General features: G+C 51.4%; 2 protein-coding genes across 3 annotated transcripts; both read left to right on the plus strand.

Moving 5' to 3' along the window:
• Positions 1-7,031: 7,031 nt before the first annotated feature.
• LOC111855911 (zinc finger protein 652-like) lies at positions 7,032-15,970 on the plus strand. The gene is made up of 5 exons (XM_023835405.2): positions 7,032-8,157; positions 8,932-9,079; positions 9,196-9,311; positions 11,698-11,842; positions 12,478-15,970. The coding sequence occupies exons 1-5, from the start codon at positions 7,066-7,068 to the stop codon at positions 13,068-13,070; spliced, it is 2,094 nt and encodes a 697-aa protein (XP_023691173.1). The 5' UTR covers positions 7,032-7,065; the 3' UTR covers positions 13,071-15,970.
• A 466-nt stretch (positions 15,971-16,436) lies between these two features.
• On the plus strand, positions 16,437-21,277 carry LOC111856024 (probable phosphatase phospho1). 2 transcript variants are annotated; one of them, XM_023835621.2, is made up of 3 exons: positions 16,437-18,522; positions 18,953-18,987; positions 20,294-21,277. In XM_023835621.2, the coding sequence occupies exon 3, from the start codon at positions 20,439-20,441 to the stop codon at positions 21,261-21,263; it is 825 nt and encodes a 274-aa protein (XP_023691389.1). In that variant the 5' UTR covers positions 16,437-18,522; positions 18,953-18,987; positions 20,294-20,438; the 3' UTR covers positions 21,264-21,277. The 2 variants fall into 2 exon arrangements, with proteins under 2 accessions (XP_023691389.1, XP_023691391.1); XM_023835623.2 differs by having other exon boundaries at positions 20,488-21,277.
• The last annotated feature ends 581 nt before the right edge of the window (positions 21,278-21,858 follow it).

Here is a 21,858-nt window from a genome sequence, read left to right on the forward strand (position 1 = left end):
GGCGGGGGGGAGGGTTGTATTGTCACAAAGGTATTTGGTTTAGGAAAACGACACTATGGGTTGAAATACTACACTAGCCAAACCTATCTATACAGATTATGGAATGTAATAGTTATGCTTCTTTTGGCTCACTCTTTTAAAGCCGTGTAGGTCCCAGATACTCACTAAAAGCACTATCATCTGTTTTCTCTCCCTCCTTTGGGTGACGTTATGTCACTCAGCATTCCTGCCACTTACTCTTTGAATTGGTACAGGCCTTGTACCTTGACGGTTTGCAGCAGTCCAGCTGGTGGATGGCTGTGTTTCCTCAGTACTCAGGGCTCTGCGTTTGCCTGGTATTGGAGAGTAGACTATGTGCGCCATTCTTTTCAGAATTCTGGTCTATCGTAGCTTATTTGCACGTGTTTCTGTTGAAGGCATGAATGTAAACACTACATATGTTCTAGGCTTTTCTTGTTAGTTTCATTGCTGTGTTTCTCACTTGCACTTTTAAAAGTTTTATTGGTTAGGGACAATTCTCCTGCAGGTTTCTCCTTGCTAGAAAAGGTGGTTAAATATGGATCTAGTGCAGATGCTTTGCATTTAAAACAATCTCCTTTTTCTCCATTATTCAGTATTAGTGCCATTAAAAGATTACTGCAAGGAAATGGCTCGGCTGTTGAAATGTATTATGATGTATTTAATAAGCAAAAAAGGAAACATGCTTCTTTAGTTGTATGACAGGTAATACACTTGAATAAGGTACTTTGCAGTGGGTCAGTTTTTCAGAGTTTGCAGCAGCAACACATGTGCAGCCAGCAGCAAAAAGCCGGGATGTGGCTGAGCATGTGTCTAGAAGGAATCTTATTCGCGGGTATGGGGAAAATGAGCACGCTATACCAAAGCCTTCTCCGCTGCCATGGTGACCCACGTTGGCATGGCTCTATCAGTGTGATCGTAGAATCCATTTTCTGCCCAGGTTTATTCGGTCGGGATTGTGGCCATCCGGATCCATTCCAGCACGCTGAGGTTGGGACGGGGATGATCGAAAGTGAGGTATTGGGTTATTGCAATGCCACTTGCAAGTACACTGGAACCTTTGGGAACGTCATGGGAAGGTGGGAAAGTGTGTAAACTCCACACACACACACCTGGGGCAGGATTCAGGGCCTGTCTTGGACCCGCCAAGCTGTCCTCTGTGACATGCACATTGATACTGCTGAAGCTGGCCTGGACATAGATGCTGTTTTGTGTAGGCCTGAGTTTATATATAAGCAGTTTGAGTATCGCTCATGATTATACTCCTAGAAATGAATGCCTTACTTACCTGTTAAGGGACCATGGTTTTGAAATTCTCTGAAAAAATATGGACGTCATGATTTTTGATCCTTTTTTGCCCTCTGATTTGCCCCGTCCCGAGAGATTCCCTGCCTTGCAGCCATAGTTATCAGGATAGGATCCAGACCCCCGCGACCTTGTATCCGACAAGCGGTAGGTGAAGGAATGAATGTTCTCTGATTTGATGTTTTCCTTAACTACTTGACAGTATGAGCAGCAATGCATGGTACAATATTAGCCTGAAGGTGATAGGGAGCCTATTTTCATCATGTCAAGCGAATAATATCCATTTTTATACATGTTTTCTATTTTCTAGTTGCCAGTGAATGCCTGATTTATTTTGCGTGTCTTTTTTATTACTTAATTATTTTTGTGTAATTAGTGCCATTGCCGCTAGCTGCTTTGAATGATTTGTTGCCCATCTCTCTGTCGTTTTATGAGACTGCAGTAGACATTCTGTGTTGGTGGACGTGTGGTGGTAGTTACCAGCAAAATACAGCCATTTATTACCCTTGCAAACCATAAAGAAAGCACATATTCAGCAGAGAATAATCAATCACTGTGTATTTATTTAGTTAATTCCTTCAGTCTATCCCGAAAGACGATATCGGGGGTGCCATTCACCTGAACGTAGGCCACATTAATCGCTTAATTACTAATACCATGAACTAACGAGGAGATGAAATGTCGGTCCTTCCACATCAAAGCGTAGCGTGTGTGCTGCTTGCGAAGTTCGAAATGAGTCACACCTTTGAGCGTTTGACGGTGAGGGGGGTGCATTCCAACTAATGTGGCAGCTTCAGCAATTCTCCGACAGTTAGTGGTGCGATTTGGGGCGTGAGGCACGGCTTGAGTGGTGGGGTCCCGTCGAGGTTTGTATGCATGAACGGGACCCAGTTGTTATGAGTTCTGCTGGGTGGCATTTTCCCAAAATTGTTCTTTCTGTGGCTCTTCTATCGCTGTCATATTTCTATAGTATAGACATGTTGATCTTTCGAAGCTGTGAATGAAATCATACAACTTGTCCCGTAGGGTCATTGGCTTTAATCACATGTTTAGAATCTTGTTTTCCTGAAGGGAGTCTGGCTTCTGTTTGTCCCCATTTTGGACATTAGGTGCCCAGCGTTTTTTTTTTTTTTTTTTTTTTAAAGCCAAACTGGTCTAGAAGTGACTTTGGTTCCCCTGGGCTTGATGGTAGACCAGTGCGTCTGCATTCCCTTTTGGACGGTCCACATAGTGGAGAGCTTTGTTTTGTAGGGCAAACAGATCTCTCTGGTTAATCTGGCTGGTGTCCCGGGGACAAAGGTTTTTTTTTTTTTTTTTTTTTTTACATTTTGTTTGGGTATGGAGTTTATTAGCAGCCCTAGCTTATTAGTTGAGTAAAATTTTTAAAAAGATGTCGCTACCTTAGCTGTGGTGATTGTTGCCCTGTTTGCAGGTGCTTGGTGTATTGGTTCTCCAGTAAGCAGATTTTAGCGGGTTTAAGGCTGGCTCGATGCGGTTCGGCTGCTGCTTCCCGGCGACAGCGAGGCAGCTCTGAGGAGAACATGTCGCTTTGCCAGATGCAACGACATTCCTGACATTCTGGGCTGTTTCTTCCCCTCCTTCTCCTTTGAACCTCTTCTTGGTCCAACAGTGTTTCACACCAATAAGTTATGAGTTTTCAGATGGGTTTCCTGGATGGAGCAGTATGGTGGCATTGGGTCGCCTCATCCTTAATTGGCAAAGAGGACATGATTTTTTGGATATATGAAAGCTGCCACTGCAATGTCTCCGATGTCCTCAGCACATGTCCTGAGGCAGCCGTGTGTCAAATCACGACCACAGTGCTTTTCACTGTGAGGGTCGCTTTTTAAAACTAGCTGAATATTTGTATTGACAAAGCACCATAAGTGATATAACTGTTAGTTGCTAATTGGCAGCGGATGGGGGACTTTACAAAGTTGATGCCGTTTCCAAACCACTTGAATGGCGCCTGACAGGGAGGTACATTACCGTTGTGAAAGGATGTTTCACAGAGCACGGCGCCCGGGAAGTCGGTTGGGGTGCACGCATAACTGAAACGCATCTGAGATGCTCGCAGCGCTCTTTCTGGGCTTAGCGGATATATGCGTACAGCTCTCGGCGAGCAGACTTCCTGTGCAAGAGATGGTCTCTCTGAAGGCTTTGACAGCATCTCTCTCCAACAATGGAGACACGGCAGCATGCTTTGGAGGGGGGGGTCACATCCAGAGGTGGGTAATTCTGATCCAGAGAGTAGAAGTCCAGACCAAGATTTTGTTTCAACCAACCGGTTGAGGATTCATTCAGATCTTCGTCTGGACTTTTACTCTCTGGGCCTGAACTACTCACCTCTGGTCACGTCTTAATCATGGGCAGTGAAAGCCGTGTCAGCCAGAGTAGCCCCACGTATTTCAGCGAGTGTCCTGTCGGTCCCCGTGCAAGTCTCACCCGCACCTAGATATGGCTTGCGTGCACAGCTGGTCTTCCTGTCCCGCAGAGAGGGCTACTTTCACATCTCATGCCCATGTGTCACGAGACAGGCGCCACAAGCGGAAGCAAGGCCACCCGGAGACGGACACGCGAGATGAATCACCGTATGTCTGTCTGTCTCTGGATGGATGACTGTTCTAAGCTGGGTGTCCCCTCCCAGACCAGCATTGTGTGGGAAGCACACCTGTGACACCTTTGGATGATGGTCCAGTGAGCCTCTATATTCAAGTGGCTGGTAAGGGGGGGTTAGGATTGGAGCACCAGCCAGAACCTTCTTATTTCATTGCCGCTATGAAACAGAAACCATGCCTCACTCTCCGCCCAAACCCACCTTGAGTTTACGACCTCTGTACCAGTGGTGGTTGTTGTTGTTGTTGTTGATGATTTTGGTGGGTGTTTTTCTGGCTTGTGCAGCTTCGTGCACTGTCCTTTGCTAATCGATCAGCTTGTGGGTGGGTGGGTGGGGGTGGGGGGGGGGGGGATGTTCTCAGGCTCATCTCTTACACTCCGGCTGTTTGCCGCCATCAGAGGAAACCCAAGCACAGGTTTCTCTCAGAATTACTCTCATGGCGTTTTACCGCAGCTCCTCGAGTGACTCCTGCGGTGAGCTTGTAACGGCCTGTTTACAAGAGTAAAACCGGCGTCCGGGGTGGGGGGTTGGGTTGGGGGGGGGTGCGGGTTCAACCGAGAGGAGCATGTGTATGAGAACGAGTATTAAAACTTTGATGATGCTCCAGGAAGACTCGAACCCCGTCGTGATTTCACACTTCTGTCACCATCAGTCTCACACAAGGGCAGTTTGCCAGTATAGAAATGCTCGGGAAAGTGTGAGCAGGAGGTGAGAGCAAACTGAATCTGAAGAGACGGGACAAGGATCGTGAGCTTTAACTACAGCTGAATAGGTCGTAATGGTGGATTTGTGCCTGGTTAGGCTGACGGGTCTGAACCGATGGGTCACATGTTCACTGCCCTCTCCAGACGGGGACCCAAGCCCAGCTGTTACACCCTCCCCTAACCAGGGTTTGGCGTGCAGCCGTCTTGTCCAGAAACACTACTGCCAAGTGCAAAAACAAGGGAGGAATGTAGGGGGGGGGTCTGTCCACCGGGGCCACTCTGATGACTATGTCAGTGCATCACCCACCAGGACAAGGCATAATTTTCCATGACTTTTCTGTGTCGTGTTCTGGGGCTGTCATTTCTCAGTGGTCCAGGTTACTGCCTTCACCCCTACGGCAAGATGGTAGTGAAATCTGGTTTTAAGCTGAACCTTACAAGAGTCGCCACCTCCGCTGTAGTAACACTGAACGATTGTGTCATTTCCCTAAGAGCTTTGTCCTGGGCAGCACTGCAAATTCAGAAAATTGACTCCAGTGTTATGTCTTGTCATATCAATATCACAATTATTGTTAAAAGTGATAAAGGAGGGGGGCAGAGTGCATTTGAACATAAAGGTAATGATTTTATTACTGTGCTTTGCGTCTGGTTTCCTGTTTTGTTCGTTAGGTGACATGACAGCCAGGCCCCATGGCTTGATTGGCCCCTTCATTGGTGCTGTCGGTTAAATGTGTTTTCCGTTTTCTCCTTTCTTCATTTGGACCGTTAATAACCAAAACCCGCCCCATTTCCACATTGAGTCAGCACCTTCACCTGGTTTTGGGGTCACCCCTAGGTCACCGGTTGCCGGGGTCTAGGAGGAGAACGAGCAACGCCTCGTGCCCCTCCCTCATTGTCCCCTCCCCGATGAATGCCAGACACCAACGTCAACATCAGTTCAGCGATGAGTCTTTGGGAGCTGCCTCGGCGTTCAGAAGAGTTGCAGCACACGGAGTTTCGGTGGACCGCCTCACGTGAGCGTCATCCTTAAATTAGTGGGCGACACAGCGGGGATCCTACACATGCTCTCCCTTGGCTCGCCGATGAGCTAGGCGTGCAGCAGAATCGGACAGCCGTGGTGGAGCCTCCAGCGTGTGCGGACCGCAGCCACCGATGAAGAGTGTTGACATACTCCAAGACGGTTGATCTTCTCTGTGTGGGAAACCACCAATAAATTGTCTTGTGTCCGAATAGGTATGTGGTAGAAATAATGTACAATTCCGCTCGAATCTCTGCGAGCAACCAGATATGTTTGTTTGAGCGAGAAAGTGATCTGAAATATTTGTCTTAACGCTGTCCCCTTCCAGAACTTTTCTGTGTGAATTTCACGCTGAAATTTGAATGAATGAGTCTGTTGTTCCGAGCACCGTGGTTACAGTACAATTTCGAATGCCGCACAGTTTCCTGTGCCTTGGGGGAGGAGTAGGAGGCCCCGCTCAGCTTCTGCCTCCGAGAGAGGTCAAAGGTCATAGCCTTGGTGTGCATTTGCCGTGTCGGGGGTCCATGTATGGCCGCCAGGTCGACGCTCGCATTATTGGGACATCGCCGGCAGAGTGAGCCGCCCTGCCCCGCTCCACCGCGCGTGGTTTTTCTGTTCTTCTTAGCAAGCGTAGTGACGCGAACGGGGACGGAGGGCGGCTGTGGCGAGGCACGTGGTGGAGATTTCCATCTGAGCACCTTGCCAACCTCAGGTTTCGCTTCAGGCTGCCGCCCGCGCTGCTGGAGAGCACTGTTGGGGCGTGGGTTGCACACACATTCGCACTCACACTCTCACTCTCATCAGTCACTTATATCGTTCCCCCCCCCCTTCTGTCCACAGACTCCGGATCACTGGTGGCTGCCTGAACAGGCTGGACGGGTTCACCCACTCCCCGCCCTGCGTTGAGCTCCGTGAGACGGGCCGCTGGCCGGGCCATGCCCTCAGCATCTTCCCGGCGGGAGGAGAAGCGCCGCTGAGAAGCCTTGGCCACACGCTGCCCGTGCCCGTCGGCGTCACGCTCGGAGGTGGCGATGCCCAGCTAGAGGGCCCGGGCTCCTGCGTGCTTCTCACCCTTTTCCATTCATTTTTGTCTACTCTTAGTATTACAGATACTGCTTGAACTCTGCTCGCCGTTCTGCGGGAGCCTGTGCACTTTTAGGTCGGAATAGTGCTTCCTGTTCCGTCGGCCACCTCTTTTGGGGAGGGGTCGGGGGTTGGTGTGACCCCCCCTCCCCGCCTCTGTTGATCAGATTTTGCAAGAACAGTAACGAGAGGGACGAGCGCGGGCGGACCACCCCTCCTTCGCTTCCCCTCCTACGCCCCCCCTCCCCCTCCCCTTCCTGTTCCCGCCCCCGCCCCCTCCCCCCCCACCCCCTCCCCAACCTTACACACCTGAGGCTCCAATGAAATCTTGCCAGAGCTTCAAGGAGGAGGTGTCAGTCCCAAGCTCAGGAGGTATGGCCCAGGATGATGGGCGCAGAACGCACACGTCCCAGACGTACTACCAGCCCCCGGACCTGGACCTTACTGGGAAGTTGTTTAAGCGGGAGGGGGGCGGTAAGCCATATTCCGTGCTGGTGGACAATAAGATGGGAGCCAAGGGGCTCCTGGGGGATGCAGTTCCCGGGCAAGTGAACCCCCAACAGCAGCAGCAGCAGTATTACAGGGAGGCGGGGGCCCCAGGGTTGGATTCGGGCACGCCAGGGGCCCCGGGGGCCCCACAAGCTGGGGTGGAGACATCCGATGACTCGGATGGCTCTGAGGAAGATGACGAGGAGGAAGAGGGTGACGAAGAGGTGACGGAGTCGTTTAAACGGGAGCAGATCATCGTAGAGGTGAATTTGAACAACCAGACCCTCAACGTGTCCAAGGGCGATAATAAGCAGCCCTCACCCCCGGCCTCAACAGACACGTCTGGCAGGGTGAAATCCGGGAGCGAGGAAGAGGAGGAGGAGGAGGAAAGCATGGAGGAAGAGGAGGAGGAAGATGAAGAGGATGAGGAAGAACCAGAAGAGGAGGATGATGATGAAGAAGAAGAGGAGGAGGAGGAAAGGGAAGGCCGAAGAACAAGAGCCAAGAAATCCCAGCGGAGCGAAGTGAGCAGCGACGCCAGCCCCACACCGCCACAGCGCAAGACCCGGCGGACCACCATGGCGGCCGCCAGCGCCACAGCGCCTGGTGTGACCACAAGGGGGAGACGGCGCTGTGCGGAGCAGCCCAAGCGGAAATCGCGGCCGGCCCGGGAGCCCAAGGGGGCCGTTTCGCGGCCCACACCCTCGGACGCGACGGCGCCCGCGGGCAAGGCAGGGGGCGATGAGCGGGAGACCTTGGCGTGTGAGAAGTGCCCGCGTGTCTTCAACACCCGCTGGTACCTCGAGAAGCACATGAACGTCACGCACCGGCGCATGCAGATCTGCGACAAGTGCGGCAAGAAGTTTGTGCTGGAGAGTGAACTGGCTTTGCATCAACAGACGGACTGCGAGAAGAACATCCAGGTACAGTGTTCCCGCCTCATCGTCACTTCCTTCTGATGTTAGAACCCCAGATGACACCTCCATCCCTTGTTTTTCAAGGGTTCACTGTGACTGGTCAATGTCTAACAGATTTAATGGAAGATAAAGTAAGAATTGAGGCATGTACACGTAGGGTTGCAAAGGGCTGGAAAATTTCTGGAAATTTTCCTGAAACTTTCCGTTCCATGGGAAGTTAAGCTGGGGAATTTTGGAAATATTCCACATTAGAAACTTTCCATGGGAATTAACGGGAAAGTATGGGAATTAACAAGAATATTCCTAGAATTTTGCAACCCTATGTACACGAAGGTGCAAAGGTTACTAGGTGTGCTCGTCCTGGCCAGAAGAGGGCACTGCAGGAACGGAATTCGAAGCATAGGGGCTTGCCTGCATATTACTGCTTGAGCTGTGCCTGATCTGTCTAGTCTTGTTTGTAGTTTTGCCAGGTCAGGACATGTGTTCTCAGCTTTGTTTAGTAATGGTTATGGAACAGATTGACATTATGTTGGTTGAAAAACCCATTTCTCACAAAGTATTATTAACATAATTTTGAGTTTACTAAGGAGATAGACAGCCAGGCTAGTGCTGAGAAGGACTGGTTATTAAAATACGTGATATAGTACATCGCACAGTGCCTAGCCAGGGGGGTCAGGTTATGGAAATGACCAGGAGCATCGCTGTTGCCACGGTCACTGTTGCTGGGGAAGCTCTGGGAATCTCACTTCCATGTGTGTACACGTCTCTCTCAATGCGCAGTGCGTGTCCTGCAATAAGTCCTTCAAGAAGTTGTGGTCCCTGCACGAGCACATCAAGATCGTGCATGGCTACGCGGAGAAGAAGTTCGCCTGCGAGATATGCGAGAAGAAGTTCTACACCATGGCTCACGTACGCAAGCACATGGTCGGTATGTAACCCCTCACTGTGCGAGAGAGACTCGCCGTCTGTCCACGCTCCTCCAGATGGACCTGGGTTGTATGTGCCTCTGTTCTCACGTTCTCTCCCACTCTGCTCCCCACCCAGCCCACACCAAGGACATGCCGTTCACCTGTGAAACATGTGGGAAGTCCTTCAAGCGCAGCATGTCCCTGAAGGTGCACTCCCTGCAGCACTCGGGGGAGAAGCCCTTCCGCTGTGAGGTGAGAGCAGCACCGTTGTCAAGATCAGAATATGTAACTAAACCAGTGCTTTTCAAGCCGGTCCTTGGGGAACCCCAGCAGTCCACATTTCTGCTCCCTCCTAGATTCCAACACATCCTGTATCAGGTATTGGGTGTTCTTGATTGGCTGGGAGCTGAGAGGGAGCAAAAATGTGGACTGTCCGGGGTTCCCTGAGGACTGGGTTGAGAAACACTGCCCTAAATGACAGTGTGTGAGGTGAGGTTAAAGCAATAATGCTGTGGCCTCACACCCCTGCTGCTACTGATTGTCAGGGCAGTACAGTGGAATCTCTTCTTTGACTATGTAAAAATGACATGCTTGGTTGATATAAGGTTGCCTTGAACAGGTATTACAACTCTAGTAGCTTGACACTGGTTAAGTGTAGAAGCTTGGCTTGGCAGAATCCCTTCGTGGGCCGATTTGTAGCTCAGTAGTTTAGGGATCTGTGACCATTTGTAGAAGGTCACTGGTTCAAATCCCCTGGCCAGCAGTGTTGTCACATCTAGAAGGGGATAGTTCAGGTCCAGAAAGTAAAATTCCAGACCAAGATTTTCTTTCAAACAAACAGTTGAGTAGTCTTTGAATGTGACTCTTTGTACTGGTTGGTTGAAACAAAATCTTGGTATGGATTTGTACACTCTGGACCTGAACTATGCACCTCTGGTCATATCACTGTTGTGCCCATGAACAAGGCCCTTAACCCAGGGTTCCTACGCAGTGTGCGAAAGAATGGAATTTTTGTGTTTTCCAAATATTTATAAGTATTGCAAGAAATTGGCGTACTATATATCGTAACGTCTGAATTTACTCGTTAATGTTTCTGAGCTGGTTGTCAGCGCCAGAGTGTGTGCACAGGGCAAACACTGAGCCACGTCCCAAACCAAGGAGTGGGGGTGTGTCTGTGGGGTGTGCACTTCATTAATCTGCAGAAAGAAATACTGAGGTAGGCAGGAACGCTTTAATTACCCAGACTGAAAAAAGGGCCCCCTCCCGGCCGACGGCCTTTACCACCCCCCCCCATGGCTCCAAAATGCAAAGTCAGCGTAAAGTCGTCTGACATTTCGAAGGGGGATGAGTTGTCAGGCAGGTGGTCGGCCGAAGCATCGTTGTCTAGTCGCGCTCAGTGGCGAATCCTAGCAAAGGCAAGAAGGGGAAAAGCCCAGGGTGGCATCTTCTGGGGGGGGGGGGGGGCGTCCACTTGGCAAACCGCCGGTTCCAGCTCTGGAAAGCTATGGAATTATTTTAAAATGGGAAGCGAGTGGGAACGCTGTCTTTAGCCCTCACTCATAGACTGCTTCGGATAGCAGAAACGTAAATAATGATTCTGCCTTTTGGGCTCGCTGATTGTGTGTCTTCGCTGAGTAAGTTCTCCCAGGTTTCTGCGTACTGTGACGTTTCAGGGTCCTGGAACACGGGGCGAGTATGAAACGTCACAGAAACAGCTGTCCCCCTTGTTTGCCGTTGCGTTATTTCCCATCCAGGAGTGTGAATGTTCTAAGGCCTTGCCGGTGTTGGAAATGGGCTTTTCCTGGACAGCCTCTGTAGATGTGATGCACAGGGTCCTTCCTCCCAATGCACCCCTTATGACATTTATGTTGGGCGCGGGGGCCGTTTCATACCCTGTGATGCCTGGATGCTCTTGTCCTCTATCGGGATACTGGTTGAAGCGGTGTTCTCAGACGGAATGCGGCGCAACAAATATTTCCCTGTGTAGGAGCATGGCAGGACCCCACTGGGTGGGCTGTCTGCATCAGGCCGAATCCTCATTATAAAGATCACAAAGGCACGCACTGTGTCCTTCTGGGTAAATAGGTCTTGTGGTGGGCCGGATCGGCCTACTAATTTGGGCCACCAACCTGGGATTATTTGAACAGAGGTCCTGTCCGTTTATTTGAGGATGGTTGGTAGACTCCTCTCGGGTAGGAAAAGCCCCAATCCCAGATTCTGGCGTTGTGGCTGGGAAGGGGTGGGCGGTGGGGGAGGTTCAGCCTGAGCTCCCTTGCTGAGTGTGCGGGCTTTGGGGCAGGCATCCCGGGCCCTAGAAATAGAGCACTAATAACAGGCTCCGGATTTGGGCTTGTGTTCCGCAACCATCCCTGAGGCATAATAAAAATGTGCCAGTGCCACCCCCGCCCACTGAGCGCGCCCCCCCAGGCCCGGCCGGGAAGTTTCTGTTCCATGTGTGAGTTCTCTGAGGACATCTGAGGTTTTTTTTTTTGTTTTTTTTTTTAACCCTACGCCAACACACGGGTGCGAGAATGCAGGGGGGATCTGGAAGGTACAATGGTGCTCAATCCAGCAGTCGAAGGTCACTGTCTGCCCAGCATGGTGAGGTTCCTGACACTCTGTGCCCTCCACCCTCCAGAACTGCGACGAGAGGTTCCAGTATAAGTACCAGCTGCGGTCCCACATGAGCATCCACATTGGACACAAGCAGTTCATGTGCCAGTGGTGTGGCAAGGACTTCAACATGAAGCAGTACTTCGACGAGCACATGAAGACCCACACGGGTGAGTCTAACCACATGACATCGCCTGCGTCTCAGCCACCGCTGGGTCGGGGTCCTGTTACGCTGGTCTAAGGTGTGATTCTATATCATCAGCGGAGTTCATGAACGGGTCGCTAATGGGTCCGTCGTGTGGTAATCAGCTGCAGACCGGAAAGGAGGGTCACAGTCCCAGCGGGTCAGCCGGAGAGAGTGCACGTGTCTGGGCCTGGAGCTCACGGCAGGTCGGGCCGTGTGATGACAGGGTGGCGCCGCAGCAGAGACTGGGCCGGGCCGCCCTGAACAGCCACCGCTTATATCCCGGCCTGCTCTCTTATTTGAAGGGAACCTCCGTGTGTTTTTTTCTTTTCCTTTATACTGTGGATGTACTTTTTTTCCGTGCCTCTGATTTTCTTCTCCGGGGGGTGTAATTACGCTTCCCCCGCCTTTCCTGCGGACGGATTTAGCCCCGCTGTGGCCGTGGACACACCCGTGCCCCACCCCACCCTTTAATAATGCACACCGCCCGCTAAACCCTACAGCCTGGCACGCGACGCCATCCACGGGCCCGGTCCGCTCTGGTCCACTCAGGCGGCGCTCTTCAGCCAGCCCCAGATTCTGATAAAGGTGTCACCCTTCTCTCCTCTCCACCGGCTGCAGGCGAGAAGCCGTTCATCTGCGAGATCTGCGGTAAGAGCTTCACCAGCCGGCCCAACATGAAGCGGCACCGGCGGACCCACACGGGCGAGAAGCCGTATCCCTGTGAGGTGTGTGGCCAGCGCTTCCGCTTCTCCAACATGCTCAAGGCTCACAAGGAGAAATGCTTCCGGGTCACCAGCCCCGTCAACCTGCAGCCCAGCGGCCTCCCTCTATCGCTACACCTTCCGGCCCCCTCCTCGTCCGGCCCCGCCCCCGGTCCAGCCCCGGTGCCCTCCGTCGGCCCCCAGGTCACCGGCGCCCCCGTCCCCGCCTCGCCCCTCGGCCTCAGCCCCTCCGGCGGGCCCCTCCCCCCCAGCCGGCCGGTGGGCCACACCTTCACACAGCTGCACCTGCACTCGCACCCCTCCCACCACCAGCACCACCACGCCCCCCATCCGTCCCACCACCACCTGCCGGTGCCGCCCGTCTCGCACCTGCCGCCGCCCCCGGCTCTCTTCAAGAGCGAGCCACTCAACCACCGCGGGCACGAGGACGGCTACATGCGGCATATGACACCTCCCGACAAGGGCACGGGTGCCCCCCCGCACCACTGAGTGCCGCTGCCGGAAGGAGAGACTCGCACAGCACGGCGACAACTGGCCCACGCCTCACCACCTCCCTGGACTGGGGGAGGGACGAACCGGGTGCTGGAGGGGGTCCCCGCTTCCAGTGCCACCTGTCTCTGTTTGACTGTGTGTGTGTATGTGTATCTGTGTGTGAGGCCAGCCCCCCCCCCAGCCCTAGGCTCTTGGCACCCAGCAGTCTGCTTCAGGACTCAGTGTCTGTGTGTCAGGGGGTGTCCATCAGGCAGCGGCTTCTCGTCATCAAGCTCGTTAACCTCCCACGAGGCCACGGGGGGGGGGGGGGGGGGTCACGCGTTCCATTCTTCAGCATTCCTTTGACTCCCACGTCTCAGCGGTTTTTTCCCCCCTTGTCTTTGGTGGTCAGATGTCAGCAGGGCCCGTTTCGGCTGCCCGTGGGGTCGGATCCACTGTCTTAGGGCCATTTTGGGGGGGGGGGGGGGTGTTGGCATCCCCTAGGCTCCATTACACGCGACAGACATATCGCATATCACAGATTTCTGTGTCGGTGGCGCCCCCTAAGGGACAGAGCCGCACGCGTTCTGATAGGCTGGTACTGGTCTTTGATAGTGACGTGTTTCTTTTGTTATTTTTTCTTCCCCAAATGGCTGCTCTGACTGTAAAACCCCTTTAACTGCTGCTTTCCAGACGCCTGACATTTTGACTGACTGTTTTGAACTGACACTGTTCAGGAGGATCCTCCCGGCCCTCCCCCGTCCCCCTCCTCCCGGCCCTCCTCCTGCCCCAGCTTCCTCACTGCCAGATGGCCTGGGAGACACCAGAAAGCCCAGGGGCCCGTGTGCTCCTGGGCCCCGTGCGCTCGGCTCCCCCGTGGTCTGAAACGCTGCTGTTTTTCCCTCCGGCTTCCCGTTCTATTAAGAGGCAGCTGTGGCTCCTGGAGGCTGTTTTGTGAGCTCACCTGCCCCCCCTCGGGCCTCCCAGCGGTGCTGTCACTGCTTCCAAACCTCACGCATCAGGCCCAGTGCCTACAGACGCGGTTACCTTAGCGCCGGTGTCCCTTGCTGGCTGTGCAGTGTGTGCTTTTCCCCCCTGCTCTGGTTCCCAGCTTGCTTTGGACAAATCCAGTGTTTCAAAAACAGAATGTTTACCATTCCGTCAACCCCCCCCCCCCCCCCCCCCCCCAACAAAACAAACGAGTATCCACAAACAAATACTGCAGAATTGGAATGTGGATTTTAAACTGGTTTATTTAACCGGCCCAATTTAAATGTCTGAATTGGTCAGAGGAAATTAGACAGTGAAAGGAAGCCTTTTTGTTTGCAACGTGCAAGCAGATAAGTTTGATTTAATAGTTGGCGAATGTGTCCTTGGGCCCCTGTTGTTCATGGCACAGAACTTTCCACCCACTGCGAGTGGCTTTTTAAAGTCTCTGTTCTCCATCTTGTCCACGAGCTGCCATTACGCAGACCGAGATGGCGAGTAGGGTGGCTTTTCTGTGTGTCCTTACCCCTGTCTCCGCCCCCCCTTTGGCCATCGCCGTGGCAACAGGCAGCCATCAGTCTCAGGTACCTCTAGTCAACTTCCAGTGCACCAAACCCTTCTGAGCTGCCAGCCTCAAAGCGGTGTTTCAGTCCCCCACCCACCGAGAGCTTTCATCCCACATCTGCAGGACACACACGTTCCAAAGTGGTCCCCCCCACCCCATGTGCCTGACAGCTGGTGAACCCTCATCTCCTCCCCCACTGGCCCCTCAGCACGAGCCTGGCTGTCACCTATGTGCTCACGCCCCCCCCCGTGTGCATCCGTTTGAGATCCTCCAGCCTCAGTTGGACGGTTGGTCAAGTCTCATTTTCTAAAAATTTTAAACATTTTGTTACAAAACTTTTTTTTATCATGATGGTGTGGATAAGGCAGAGGTAAATGAGTGAGAGAGTAAAGGTTCGTATCACGTGTAGCGCTCGTGTCGTGCGTGTGATGACCGCGTGTCTGCGAAGAAAGGGAGAGGAGCCTGTTCGGTCACTTTGATGGTGAGTGGTGTTTGCGTGTGACAGTGTACTGAGCTCTGGCAGTGAGCCTGTGCAGCCAAGCAAGATGGAGAAATCCTAGGAAGAGGAACATTAACCGGAGGATTTCAGGACATTTCTCCCCGAGCCAGCTGTGATCCGCCGTCGCCCCTTGCCTCTTCTGGAACCTTCCCTGCCGTGTCTAACCCTCTGCACTTTACCGCCGTGCACATGAAACGTGGCGAAGGGCGGGAGAGCGAGGAGAGTGCCTCCCTGGAATCCGAAGCGTCGCCCTGGGGGGGGCAGGGCGGGGCTCTGCATTAGGGAGGGAGGAGGAGGAGGGAATGCTGGCGGTGAGGAAGACGGTGCAGCTCTTGGGAGTGCATCCTCAGCCAGAGCTGGTCTGGCGGACTCCAGAGAGTGGGGGGTGTCCTCTTCATGGTGCTCTCCCCCATTCAGACCTTCTGAAGCGATCTGTCGCAAGCCCCTCCCTGCCTTGCTGGACTCCGCCCCCCACCCCTCATTAAAACACGGGCTGTTCTGTCCTTTATATCGGTTTCCCATTTATTAACTTTTTTTTTTTTTGGTTCTATTGTATGACTCTCCCTTTATCTTTGTTATATAGAAATGCACTTTCTACTAAAATCATTGCTAGTTCAAAGAAAAGAAAAAAAAACAATACTGAGTTCTATTCTTTAAAGATGTTTTAAAAAGCAATCTACTTTTTATGTATTTTTAACCACTTAATGTAGCATTGTGTATTTTATTCTGGTGAGTGTCTGGTACCTGTCGTGCAGCTTTGCGGCTGTTCCGTGCTCAGAGCAGCAGGCGTGCTGGGCCTTTTTGATAATGTGCATTTAACAGACTTTATGCTAACTTTCAGAGTAAAACAAGTAGCCATAATTATGACCCCTACTGTGTTCCGCCTCTTTTTCCCCTCTCCCTCTCATTATGGCCGTTTGACGCGTCCCCCCGCTGATCCCAAGGCTGCCAGAGGCCGTCTCTTGGCCGTGTCACGGCACGGTTACTAAAGTTGATCGGAGCGTTGAATGTACGTTAGCCCATTAGCCTGCGTGATCCTGTCATAGTCAGGACTGATGTTTGGGTGAAGTGGTTACTTTAATTTTCGGGGACCTATAACATAATTATTTTAATTTTTTTTTACAACACTGGTTGAATTGTGAGAAAGTTAGTGCTCCCATTCCGACATGCAGTACTGAGAACATTAAACTGGTTTACTGCGAGATCGCACTCTCCTCTTTCCTGTTTTCGACTGCAGCCGCGCTGCATGTACCGTGTGCTCTCTGTTATCGTGGCACCTCACACGCCACGGCATAGCTTTCGAGAAGGCGTCTGGCACAGAGCCGCGGGCCGTTGCGTCATGTCAGACGAAGATAAGGTCAGCGAAGTCGAAGGCTTGGGGGGCGACGTCGTCGCTGGGGTTGCTGCCTGGGGGGGCAGCGTTTGCACCCAGGACCTGCTCTGCCATGGGGAGGCGCCTGGCCTTTTGTCTTGGAAGGACTCGCTCAAATGTCTGGTGCAGATTAAAGTCTTATACTAAGGTCTTCCTGTGGGACTGGATCTCAGCAGGAAGCTGTTTCTCTAACTGGGTCAGGAGCCGTCGGCACAGTGGCAGCGCCGAGTGAGTTGGGTACCGCCCGAGCCATACCGAGACGAATGATTGGCCCAGGCGAATGTCAGCACCCGCTCTCTCTGGGGACTGAGCCCCCGCGGTGGGGCAGACATCTGCACGGGTCGCTCACAGCAAGCAGGAAGCTCTGGAAGGTGTAAAGAGTAACTCTAACATGCAGACGATTTCTCAGCGTTACAGGAAATATGCAATCGAGAATTTGACATGAGAAAACCTGCTGTGGGCAGAGCCTGTCCATAAGTGGGTTTCTATGGTAACGGTGTTTACACCTCGTGGGGAGAATGACAGCGACTCCTGTTTGTTAGCAGTGTACGTGGAGGGGGGGTTGTGGTGAGATAAGGGCAGTAAGTGGGCCACCCACCCAGCCTGTAGCCCCACTGCTGCTGCTGTTAGGCTTCCTGCAAAATTTCTATAGACTTTAATGCGGCGTGTTATAAAAATATCCCCCCCCCCCCCCACCCATGTTACTGCAAGTACAGGTTGAGTGCAGCAAGACTGAGTCACCACTGTCTGCGTGTGTTGGGGGGGGGGGGGGGTCAGTCTGATAACATTGAGTGGGTGAAGTGTAGATGATCTGTCTGCCTCTGCTGTTCCTAGCTGAGGGTAGCCTGTTGGGGTCTTGCTTTTCCAGTACCAGGGGGAAGCAGGGAACCCCCCCATACATACATACACACACACACAGCAGGCTGAGGAACAAAGTGCACATGGCCCCAATGCCACAGCTCAAGAGGAGCAAAATGCCTGGTAAGTACAGCCTCCCAGCCGAGGATGTGCCAAGGGAAAGGAATTACTATACAAAGTGTTATTAGAGGTGATGTGTGAAGCTGAGAAGGGGAGGTTTTGGGCCCCTGAACGTCAGGGAGCAGCATGTTGTCTGCTGGTGGGCTGATGCGGTGCCTTGATGGGCATGGAGGGCGTCCTGAGGCCCCGGGACACGAGGACGGCGTGGATACAAGGACATACGTAACTTACATGGTCGGGGAACATGATGCCAACGCAGCGCAAATTCTAACCCATGGGGACGTACCATCCACCTTAGGGAAACTCAGTAATTCTAGGTACAGTCCTGCATATGCAAACGCTATTGGGGGGGGTTGCAACCCCCCTCCAGTACTCAAAAACAACCCCCGGACGACTCAGACTGGGTGGAGACCTCAGCCCTCAAAATGCTCAACCCAGAGTTACTGTTTTGGATGTATACAGTTGGATTCTAGGGAAAATGTGGTTCCCGTGGTTTTACGTGCCCTAAATTACCAAGACAAAATGTACCTAAACCTTCAAATTAACCAAACAGGGATAAAATGAAACATACGGTGGAGTTTTATACCGCATTATATGTAGTTTAAAGGGGTTTCGTCATAGCAAAATGAGCAATACATGTGAACAAAAGAGACCGCTTTCTCAATCGATAAATGGGAAGCGGAACGGCAGTGACAGAGACACTTCTTGGAGAGGTGCACCCCCCCGTCCTTTAAAAAGAGCCTCGTAGGCGGCTCATCATTGGCCGGCGTCCCGGGTCGTCTCTCTCTCTCTCTCTCGCTCTCTCTCCCCCGACCCCCAGCCCATAAAACGCGCCGGGAGCGCTGCGCTTTCCCCGGAGAGCCGGAATGCCCCCGGAGCTGAGCGGAGCGGACGCACGCAGGACCGAATGCGGGACGCGAGGAAACTGCGCCGCATCATGACACTTTGACCGGCGTTTTTGCGCACTAACGGAGATACAGCGCGCGATGCGCGTTGCCCCGCCGGACCGGATCGCAGCCAAGTGCCGACGCCTCCAGCGTCTCTCCCGCCGGCATTTCACTTTCCAGCGGTGATTACTCGCTTGTTTTGTTTCATCGGACTTTGCTTGATGATTTAAGTGACAGCAAGTAACCTTTTGTTCAGTTGTTCCTGGAAACATTATTTAACACATACATTTATAATTTGTTTTAATAATACAGAGACAGAGTTTTAAGATTAGTTTTGTTCCGTAACAGTTTTGTTATATCCGACTTCGTACACTGCTTACCGTATTCCCTGTCGTGGGGATGCAGTGCCCTCGCAATTTAGTACCCAACTAAAGATGAAACCCTATCACAGTCCTCACGATACCATTTAGCACATGATGTTATAGCAAATAACGTGAAAATGGACGAATTCATCGCGTGCGGATTGGGACTTAATTTCCGTATTGTGACATCATTGGGATCTACCGCTTCTCCGTTTCGTAATTGCGTTTCCTTGTTCGTTTTTCGTTGCAGATTGTCCAGAGGACTGCAGATACACTAAATTAAAGGTTAGTAGCATAATTATGTAACCGTAACAGCTAGGATACTGTCACCATGTCTACTTCGCCACTGTATGTAACAATTTTGTTCATTGTATTTTTGAAGAATAATATTTGATTGTTTTACTGTTTTGTTTTTCCCAAATTAAAAGCCTTGTATAAGGTTTACCAAAAGTGCATACATCTGCATTATATTCACCGTACGGAGCGACGCAGAGACCGTAACAAAAACGAATTAATAGAGAAAAACATTGTGACTGCATAAATAAAATGCTGTATTAATTAGTCATACAATTTGTTATATAATTTGTGGTCCGGGGCAGGCTAGATTCACACAAGATAAAATCAAAGAATCATTAATATAACGAAGCAAATTTATATAGGGCTTTAAATTGCGGGTAAATGCACCAATATATGGTTTTTTATAAACCAGTAAAAAGCATATGCATTTCCGCTAGTTGGTCAACTGGTAAGTGGTAACCTACACTGTTTAATTAAAATGATATGCCAGTGTGGTGTTACACGTCCCACTAATAGAGAAAGTAGTACTCGGTAACGAATATCTAAAACATATATTCATATAGGAGTGACAATATTAAAGAATCTCTGGTTTTAGGTCTATGCAGCACAAACTGAACGTGTGAGTGTGAGCTGTAATTTAATACAAGTTAAAATCGCACATAGACGTCAGTGAGACCGTGGTACAGTTCACTGGAACAGTGATCTTATTCGATGATGAAGAGCCCCGTGTGGATGGGGTGATTAAAAAAACACTCCAGCGGAATATTGATGAAACGGGACCTACTATTATGGAATGGAGAAATTTTGATAGAGTTATATCTTCGAGTCACATGGGCTTTTTTATTGTACCGTCCAAAACCAAGTATACATTGGCACAAGATAACATTTCGCTATTAATATACGAAGTGTTATAAAAAAGAGCAAGTGATAATCAAATGATGGATCCACAATCATTTTAAAATGTGTACAAACACAGGAGAGAGCAAATGAAGGGGGGTGGGTTATGGCTACATCCTCCTGAGACCCAAGGAAAAAAGTGTCCTTCAGTTCTAGGTTAATTGTGATTTTCTATGTCTTGAAAACATAGATGCAAAAACAAAATGTCCACTGCAATGGACATAAATGAATGGGTGGGGTCTCAGGAGGTTATAGATAGTGAGCATGATGTGGTCGTGTGTTTTTGTGTGTCTGTTTTGCTTTATTTGACAATCCTTGTCCTTGTCTTGTGTTTCTCATCTTTTAAATTCTATTTCCACTCTTTCTTGCACTTCAACTTCTCTTCATGTTATTTCAGTACTATTTGTGAGCTAAGTTTTCCCAGAATCCCCGGCTCAGTACCCCCCCTCCACAGAGTGTCCACAGAGGGGGCCAATAAACACAAGGGAAAGGAGAGCCAATCACAGCGTCACTCGGTGTAGTAAGAACAGAGGCGGCCAATCATGCGGGACTCTGTATTCAACTGCTGCTTTCTCCCACCCCCTCCCCCAGGCGAGGTGGAAATCTTGAACCGGCGGCCTGGCAAAATGGCCGCTCCCGCAGACAAGCGCTTCTTGATATTTTTTGACTTTGACGAGACCATCGTGGATGAGTGCAGTGATGATGTGGTGGTCCAGGCTGCCCCCGGCCAGCGGCTCCCTGGCTGGCTGAAGGATACGTACCAACCCGGGCACTACAACGAGTACATGCAGCGGGTGCTAGCCTACATGGCGGAGCAGGGTGTGACGGAGCAGGCCGTCCGATCCGTCATCGAAAAGATCCCCGCCTCGCCCGGCATCCTAACCCTTTTCCAGTACCTGCGCACCCGCACCCAAGACTTCGAGATCGTGCTGGTGTCCGACGCCAACATGTTCTTCATCGAGACCTGGCTCTGCCGTGCGGGTGCCCGCCAGCTCTTCCTCAAGATCTTCACCAATCCCGCATCCTTCAATGAAGATGGCCGCCTTCTCCTGGGACCCTACCACGCCCACAACTGTCCCCGCTGCCCGGAGAACATGTGTAAGCAGGTCGTCGTGCGAGACTACCTGGCCAGGCGGATCCGGGAGCGAGGACGCCCCTACCAACACGTCTTCTACGTCGGAGACGGCGCCAACGACTTCTGCCCCTCGCTGATCCTGGGTCCCCGCGACACAGCCTTTGCTCGCCGTGATTACCCCATGCACAAGCTCATCATGGAGGTGCAGGCCGACTTCAAGGCTACCGTAGTCCCTTGGGCCAGCGGGGAGGATGTGGTGGCACGTCTGAGAAGGCTGGTGGAGGAGAAATAAAGCTTGAGGGCTGAGCGGATGGTGCGCAGTCACTGAAGGGCACAGACACACTTTCCCAGACAGACACAACCTCCCTGACTCACAGAATACATTACGTATTCGTGCCAGAGTGGCAGACAGCTATTCCTGTAATGAGATTCCACTCGCAGAAAAAAAGAGTAAAAATGTACCCTTGTATTTGTACCTTATAAGGTACAGAAGTGGACTCTGAGGAACATCCCAAAGGTTTGAACAGCATTAATGTACCATCAGTTGCACAGAAATGTTCCTCAGAGTCCATTTCTTTACTTTAAAAGGCAATTTCCTACAGCTAAGGTACAATTGGCAGACCTTTGAGGGTACAGCCCCAGTGACAAGCAAAGGTACAGAGTTTTACCCTTTTTCTGAGACTGTAGCAAAAATAAGCACAAGTATATAACTCAGGCGACCAGCTAAATCTGCAATAGAACAGCACTGATAAACCCCCACCTCCAAAAAAAATGGTTCCCTGAAATTATCAGTGTCTAAATGAAAACTCGCAGAGTCGGAACCCAATATAATCTAGGACCAAGTTTCTGTTGAATAAAAACAAATTTTGTCCCACACATCTAGGCTT

The sequence above is a fragment of the Paramormyrops kingsleyae genome, chromosome 22, assembly GCF_048594095.1.
Source record: "Paramormyrops kingsleyae isolate MSU_618 chromosome 22, PKINGS_0.4, whole genome shotgun sequence".
NCBI classification, from domain to species: Eukaryota; Metazoa; Chordata; class Actinopteri; order Osteoglossiformes; family Mormyridae; genus Paramormyrops; species Paramormyrops kingsleyae.

Bases quoted from the DNA above. Each gene is read 5' to 3' on its own strand.
- LOC111855911 (XM_023835405.2), top strand. From the start codon at position 7,066: ATGAAATCTTGCCAGAGCTTCAAGGAGGAGGTGTCAGTCCCAAGCTCA. The intron at 9,312-11,697 runs GTGAGAGCAGCA...TCCACCCTCCAG, and splicing joins AGAAGCCCTTCCGCTGTGAG to AACTGCGACGAGAGGTTCCA. The intron at 11,843-12,477 runs GTGAGTCTAACC...CACCGGCTGCAG, and splicing joins GCACATGAAGACCCACACGG to GCGAGAAGCCGTTCATCTGC.
- LOC111856024 (XM_023835621.2), top strand. From the start codon at position 20,439: ATGCGGGACTCTGTATTCAACTGCTGCTTTCTCCCACCCCCTCCCCCA.